Source organism: Lynx canadensis, chromosome B4 (genome assembly GCF_007474595.2).
Source record: "Lynx canadensis isolate LIC74 chromosome B4, mLynCan4.pri.v2, whole genome shotgun sequence".
NCBI classification, from domain to species: Eukaryota; Metazoa; Chordata; class Mammalia; order Carnivora; family Felidae; genus Lynx; species Lynx canadensis.
In genome coordinates this window covers 88,300,846-88,307,871 of record NC_044309.1, presented here as the reverse complement: position 1 = coordinate 88,307,871, position 7,026 = coordinate 88,300,846, and the positions used below count along the sequence as shown (strand labels likewise).

Here is a 7,026-nt window from a genome sequence, read left to right as displayed (position 1 = left end):
GGGGCTTGAGGAAATGGTGGTAAGCCAAAAAAAAAAAAAACCAAAAAACAAAAAAAAGGGGGGGGCATAGCACGTCTAGTTCTTCAAGTTTTTGTCAGAAAAGAGCGGGAAAGCGCCCCCATCCAGCCTGTTAAGCCGAGGAATCGGCGAGTCTCCCAGCCCCACCCCTGCAGCAGTGATGCAAAGAGAACAAATCACCGACGTAGAGAGGAGGGGAAAAAAGAAAGAAAGAAAGAAGGAACCCCCTGGGGGTGGTGGGAGGAGAGAGCGGACGGAGTAAGCACGGAGCAGTCTCCAACCACTGGGACGAGAGGGAGCGCTTTCTGGGGAAACAAACTCCACATAAATAATTGAGTTTGGAGCCCAGCGCTTTCAGAAGCTCGGAGCGCACCTCCCCAGCGCCTTCCTAGCTGAAAAGGAGCCGAGCGGGGAAAGAGGTCGGTGACGGGAACGAGAGCAGCTCGGCCGGCGGTGGGACGCTGTGCCCGCAGACGCCCGCAAGAGGGACAGCAGGGCCCAGCGAGCAGAGCCCAGCGAGCGCGGGAAGGACAGCGCGCGACGGGCAAGGAGCCCTCGCCAGCGGCGGTGGGAAGACAGCTGGCCTCCGCGGAGGCCCCGGAGGCGCTGCATGGACAGCATGCGTTTCTCCGGAGGCCCCAACGAGGGGCCCGCGGACAACTCCAGCCAGGGGTGGCCCCTGTTAGCCGGCGGTGTCAACGGCAGCCGGGCAGCGGAGGCGCTCGGGGACGGCGGCAGCCCCCAGGGGGACGTGCGCAACGAGGAGCTGGCCAAGCTGGAGATCGCCGTGCTGGCTGTGACTTTCGCGGTAGCCGTGCTAGGCAACAGCAGCGTGTTGGTGGCGCTGCACCGCACCCCTCGCAAGACGTCCCGCATGCACCTCTTCATCCGCCACCTCAGCCTGGCCGACCTGGCCGTCGCTTTCTTCCAGGTGCTGCCGCAGATGTGCTGGGACATCACCTACCGTTTCCGCGGGCCTGACGGGCTGTGCCGCGTGGTGAAGCACCTGCAGGTGTTCGGCATGTTCGTGTCGCCCTACATGCTGGTGGTCATGACCGCCGACCGCTACATTGCGGTGTGCCACCCGCTGAAGACGCTGCAGCAACCGACGCGCCGCTCGCGCCTCATGATCGCTGCCGCCTGGGTGCTGAGCTTCGTGCTTAGCACGCCGCAGTACTTCGTCTTCTCCATGGTCGAGGTGAACAACGTCACCAAGGCCCGGGACTGCTGGGCCACCTTCATCCAGCCCTGGGGTCCCCGCGCCTATGTGACCTGGATGACGGGTGGCATCTTCGTGGCGCCCGTGGTCATCCTGGGTACCTGCTATGGCTTCATCTGCTACCACATCTGGCGCAACGTCCGCGGAAAGACGGCTTTGCTCCCCGGAAAGGGCGCCGAGGGCGCGAGTGGCGCTTTGCATAAGGGGCTCCTGCTCGCGCCGTGTATCAGCAGCGTGAAGACCATTTCCCGCGCCAAGATTCGCACGGTGAAGATGACTTTTGTGATCGTGACCGTTTACATCGTTTGCTGGGCGCCCTTCTTCATCCTTCAGATGTGGTCTGTCTGGGATGAGAAGTTTGTTTGGATCGGTAGGTGTCGGGCGGGAGAAAGGAGGAAAGTGCGGGAATTCGGCTGTGCGTGTGGCCGGGGTTCGGGGGAGGGGGTGCTTTTCATACTATCCTCTGGGGCAGTAGTTCTTAAACTTCTGCATGCTTAGCTTTGGGTGAAATTACCAAAACGGCAGGGGTCTCCACCCCAGACATTTTGATTCAGTAGCTGTGGATGGGGCCCAGGAATGTGCACTTGTAGCTTGAAGTGATCCTAAGACAAATCCAGAAACTGCGCCCTACAGTCAACCAGGCAACTACAAAACGTGATAATGACTTTTTGCCAGATCACTAACCACTGCGCTAATTTCGCCCCCCTCCCCGCCTTTGCGTCTATCGGATTCAGAGAAGTATTTGTACTGTAACCACTGCTTTTTGCTAGCTTGTGAAAAATATCACAATACAAAAATTTTGTAGAAATGCCCCAAGGGCAAAGATAAACGCACATATTTTTTTCTGAAGAAAGATTCTTAAGAAGCCAATAATTCTAATTTAGCATTTAGTGTTCCATTTCTTATCATCTTTTAACTTTTTTTTCTGACAATTACTGTAGCACCTTTTTTTCTGGTATTTTAAAGCAGGATTATTGATAAACTCTAAATTTGTTAAAGTAATTAATTCATCTTTCAGCACTAACTTAACCATACAGCTATAGCCCCCCCCCCCAACTCTTGCAGTGTTTTATGGAGAATGTTCTCTACACCTACTAGTTTCTTTGATTCTAATTCCTCCACAAACTAAAAATACTAACTTCAAAAGAACCCCACCAAAAACAGTTAAGGCTGGGTCTTGAAAAAAGTTATTTCCTATGAGTGAGAAAAAACCCAACTTTTTCAAATAAAATATATTACAGGAATGTTACCAACATCAGCTATAGTTGGGAAATAGGTATCTGGGAAGAACTGTCTCCTTTTGCTATTTGAGATTGAGGTAGGGAACCTGTGTGATTTACTATTGGAAGTTATATGTGCAAATAAAACATTTGAGAGTGAATTTAATTCAAACAAATAAAAATACCTACATGGCTATATTACTGATAATAAATAATACAACATAAATGCTATATTTTTGGTTTATCATTTCCGGTCTTGCTTGATCTTATAGCAGCCTCGTAATTATTGCCAATCAAATAAAAAAACTCAGTCTAATTATTGCTTTATCAGAATTCAGACATAATTTCTAAAAACTTCTCTACCTCTGCATAGGTATGGTGATGATTTTCATTCTTTTTGAATACAGTCTGTAACCATAGATCATGATCACCTTTAACGGTAGCATTTAACACAAGGTATGATTAAATCACCTGTAATTTATTCCAGCATAACAACAGTGAGAAGACCCAAGTTTATATTTAATAATGAAGAAAAAGTTAGTGCTTGCTGATTATTCTTATGTTTCAAAAAGGTGTATTATCAGTGTCATAGTTCTGTGAAAGATTATAATATTTATGTGGTTTACCAGTGCAAATTAGCATAAAATATTTCAAAAACTTGTTGGAATTTCCTAACTCAGCTGTTCTTAATATAATTTAATTGCCCAAACCACCAAAATGGTTTTCTTTTAAAATCAAAAGAAACTATAGAAAATTAACAACAACAAAAACACAAAAAACAACTCCAGAAACAACCAAATAATGCATCCTTCAGGGACCTATTACTACTGTTCCCTTATGTATAGTTGTCTTATTACAAAATATGTTTAATATTTAAAAGTGTAGAACTACTAAACATGTTCCATAATGTCATACTTTTGCCTTAGTTGTTAGGATGAATACAATTTTATTTATGTGGCTATAGACTTTTGAAATTTCATTGAAATTGCAGCCATTCTGTAACTGCTGTGTCTGTTAGCACATACTAATGCTAGTAAAAAGAATACACATTTTTTTAAATAAATTGTTTCATATTCTTCCCACTCATTCTACTACGATATTTTCAAGTGGTTTAAGATATTTGAATGAACGTCAATGCATCTTGCTTATGAAAATATTTCACAACCAAGCAATTTCCAGACACCAGCCATTTCCCGGATTAATGAACAATATACTTCATTTTCTACATTAACCCATAACTTTTTCCCCACTTCTAAGAGTCAGTAGAAAAATGAGTTTACCCAGTGCTCAGTTACTTTCATTTGACTATTTAAATAATCTCCCCTTACGTTTTTTGTACAGAATCAGAAAACCCGGCCATCACCATCACTGCATTACTGGCTTCCTTGAATAGTTGCTGTAATCCCTGGATATACATGTTTTTTAGCGGCCATCTCCTGCAAGACTGTGTCCACAGCTTCCCATGCTGCCAGAACATGAATCAAACGTTCAACAAAGAAGATTCTGACAGTATGAGCAGAAGACAGACTTCTTACACTAACAACCGGAGCCCCACAAACAGTATGGGTACATGGAAGGACTCGCCTAAATCGTCCAAGTCCATCAAATTCATTCCTGTTTCAACCTGAGCCCACATTCACGCAGCCTGACTCTTGTAGTGGTCTTTTGGGTCTACTGGCTGAATCCAGCTAGAAATCATGGGAACAAATGAACTTCTAAGAGATAAGCGTCAGTTTGTTGAGTGCAAGACTATGTTTCTAGTTGCATTTTCTCATTGCTATGACCAAAAGTTATGAATTGTTTTATATGGGACGTTAAAAAATAAAAAATTTAAAAATGATGAAAAAATATGCTACACTAAGATTTGTAGGCCTAATTTTCAGAAATATAATAGAAGTTATAGTTCTAAAGGAAAAACATAACCACCCTGGCTTTACATTCTGTTGTTGGTTTCCTTTCTTTTCTTTTCCTTTTATTATGGATAGAACTGAGGCTTGCTTGGTTTAGAAGTCATACGATGTAGGGGCATTATTTCAAACAAAGTGAGCTCATCATCGGCCTTAGTGTTTGAAAGGAATTAGAAGAACCTTCAGGGAAATTTTTTCCATCCAACAAAAATCAGTTCATGCATCAGAAAATGCAGCCTCAGGTGCACCTGGGTGGCTCAGTCGGTTAAGCATCTGACTTCCGGCTCAGGTCATGATCTCAGAGTTCCTGAGTTCCAGCCCCACATCTGGCTCTGTGCTGACAGCTCAGAACCTGGAGACTGCCTCAGATTCTGTGTCTCCCTCTTTCTCTGCCCCTCTCCTACTTGCACACTCTCTCTCTCTCTTTCAAAAATAAACATTAAAAAAGAAAAGAAAAGAAAATGCAGCTTCAGGCAGAGACCTGGAGATGGGATAGCGCCTTGGACAGGCATGAGTTCTTGGGGCATATGGAGCAGGGTGTGCTCGGTTCAGAGCAGAAAGAGAAACGTTCTGTTAAATGCTAAATTTCAAAATGGTAACTTTAGAACTGACAGTTCCCTCCTTGTTTTAGGCTCCTCATGTTGTACCAGTTATGAAGGTATAATTTATTAAGATGCTGAAGGTTAGAGCAAATATTGTCAAATGGCTAATAAAATCTTTTTTCTCCCACTGCAAGGCCATTTTAAAATCAGATTTATGTAAAGAATATCCAGTTTTGCTAGAAGCACAGAAATGGGTTGCCCAAGGTACTATGTAGACTTTGTCTAGAACACTGTAAACATATTTTGACCAGTGTTATAGGGTATTCTGTGTTGTGGTGGATAGTAACATGATCATTACTTCATGTTTGGGGTGTCCAGACTTATAAATAAGAGTCTCCTAAAGAGAAACCCAAGATGTAGAATGTCCCTTCGTGTTTAATTAAAAATAATTTGGTCTTTCCTTCCAGTCTCCCAACCGTCTAAGTTACATATGGTAGACAAGAGGCACGGTTGGATGGAATGGGGTGGAGATGGAGGGAAAAAAATTGTTCTGCACCTAGTATGGTTTCCTTTGTTACTTAAATGCATGATTTTGGAAAATTACTTAAGCACACATAAAGCTTTTATCTCCTTGGCTGTACAGTGGGGTTGATAACGCCTCACAGGATTGTTGTGAGGACAAAATGAAATCAAAGATGTGAAAAGATCTTCCTGAACTGTCACATGTCATATGAATGTACCAATTGCTTTTATTATAGTCTTAGGGCCTTCAGAATTGAATAGCTTTTTCCTGTTTACTTTCCATTAACCAGAATTTGTTGGTTTCATGTCTGGGATATAAAATCCTTGAATTTAAATATAGCTCTGCTGATTCATTGGAGAGCATTGCCAGCGGCCACTAAGCCTGACTTGTGCCTAACCAAAGTTTTCCAATTCAAAGATAGAACTTGCTTGCCTTTAAATGCAGGTAAGTCATGGGGCAGCTGGGTGGCTCAGTCAGTTAAGCGTCAGACTTCCGCTCGGGTCATGATCTCATGGTTTGTGAGTTCGAGCCGTGCACTGGGTTCTGTGCTGAGAGACTGGAGCCTGCTTCGGATTCGGTGTCTCCCTCTCGCTCTCTGCCCCTCTCCACTCTCACTTTGTGTGTGTGTGTGTGTGTGTGTGTGTGTGTGTGTGTGTGTCTTTCAAAAATAAACATTAAATAAAAAATAAATAAATGCAGGCAAATCAGAGCCAGCCAAGAACATCAATTTCTTTTACTTCTAAACAGAGATAAATTAGAGCATGACTTGACTGTTGTTACTGCATTTTTCATTAATGGAACCCAGTGTTTTTTTTCGAGCTATTTTGTCTGGCTCCCTCTCCTTTTTAGAGATCATGCAATGATTTGAGGACACATCATAAATATTTTGAATCCCTTAGAGGAATTAATAATCATTTTAATGGCATTGTTGTTGTTGTTGTTGTTGTTGTTGTTGTTGTTTAACTTTGCAGATAAGAAATTGAGGACTAGATAGCACTGTGAGAACCTGGAAGTTTCAAGTTCACTCCTCTTCATTCTCTTGCCTTTCCAAATTCTCAGGCCCGCTACTCCCTGGATTGATATGCCTACAAAAAGCTTGCAAATATTTTATAGAAATTAAGCCCTTAGGTTTTACAATTCTGCTTTTTAAAAATCAGAAATATGTCTCTTAAAGGGCACTGGATGGCACATTATGAGCCACCTTAAATTAATCAGTTCCTCATCATTTGAGTCATAATAGCACCTCAGTAACCCTGCCCTCTCTGACGCTGTCAGCTCCGTGACAGCTTCTCTTCAACAATTCAGAACTAAAGCCCTTTGGGTTGGTACAAAGATGAGCCCATCCAATTCCAAAATAACAGCCTCATGTTTTTTGTACAGACTGTTTCAAAATGTTGATGTGTACCTCCAGGTAAAACAATTCGATTTGAATCTTCTATTTAGGAACATCTCTCAAATAAGTTGTGTATCAACCTACTGAGCTGTGTTCTCTCATTTTAATGCATCAGGAGACAAGATAATACAAAAGGCTAGGGAAAACACCAGACGATCCTGAGCGCTAGTTCTGTACTAGGCAAATAGACGGTATTATTCTCTG

At 43.3% G+C, this 7,026-nt stretch overlaps 1 protein-coding gene across 1 annotated transcript; it reads left to right on the top strand.

Moving 5' to 3' along the window:
• Nucleotides 1–549: 549 nt before the first annotated feature.
• On the top strand, nucleotides 550–4,629 carry AVPR1A (arginine vasopressin receptor 1A). Its single transcript, XM_030323106.1, has 2 exons — nucleotides 550–1,607; nucleotides 3,799–4,629. The coding sequence occupies exons 1-2, from the start codon at nucleotides 629–631 to the stop codon at nucleotides 4,083–4,085; spliced, it is 1,266 nt and encodes a 421-aa protein (XP_030178966.1). The 5' UTR covers nucleotides 550–628; the 3' UTR covers nucleotides 4,086–4,629.
• Nucleotides 4,630–7,026: the final 2,397 nt, after the last annotated feature.

Bases quoted from the DNA above. Each gene is read 5' to 3' on its own strand.
- AVPR1A (XM_030323106.1), top strand. From the start codon at position 629: ATGGACAGCATGCGTTTCTCCGGAGGCCCCAACGAGGGGCCCGCGGAC. The intron at 1,608-3,798 runs GTAGGTGTCGGG...TTTTTTGTACAG, and splicing joins TGAGAAGTTTGTTTGGATCG to AATCAGAAAACCCGGCCATC.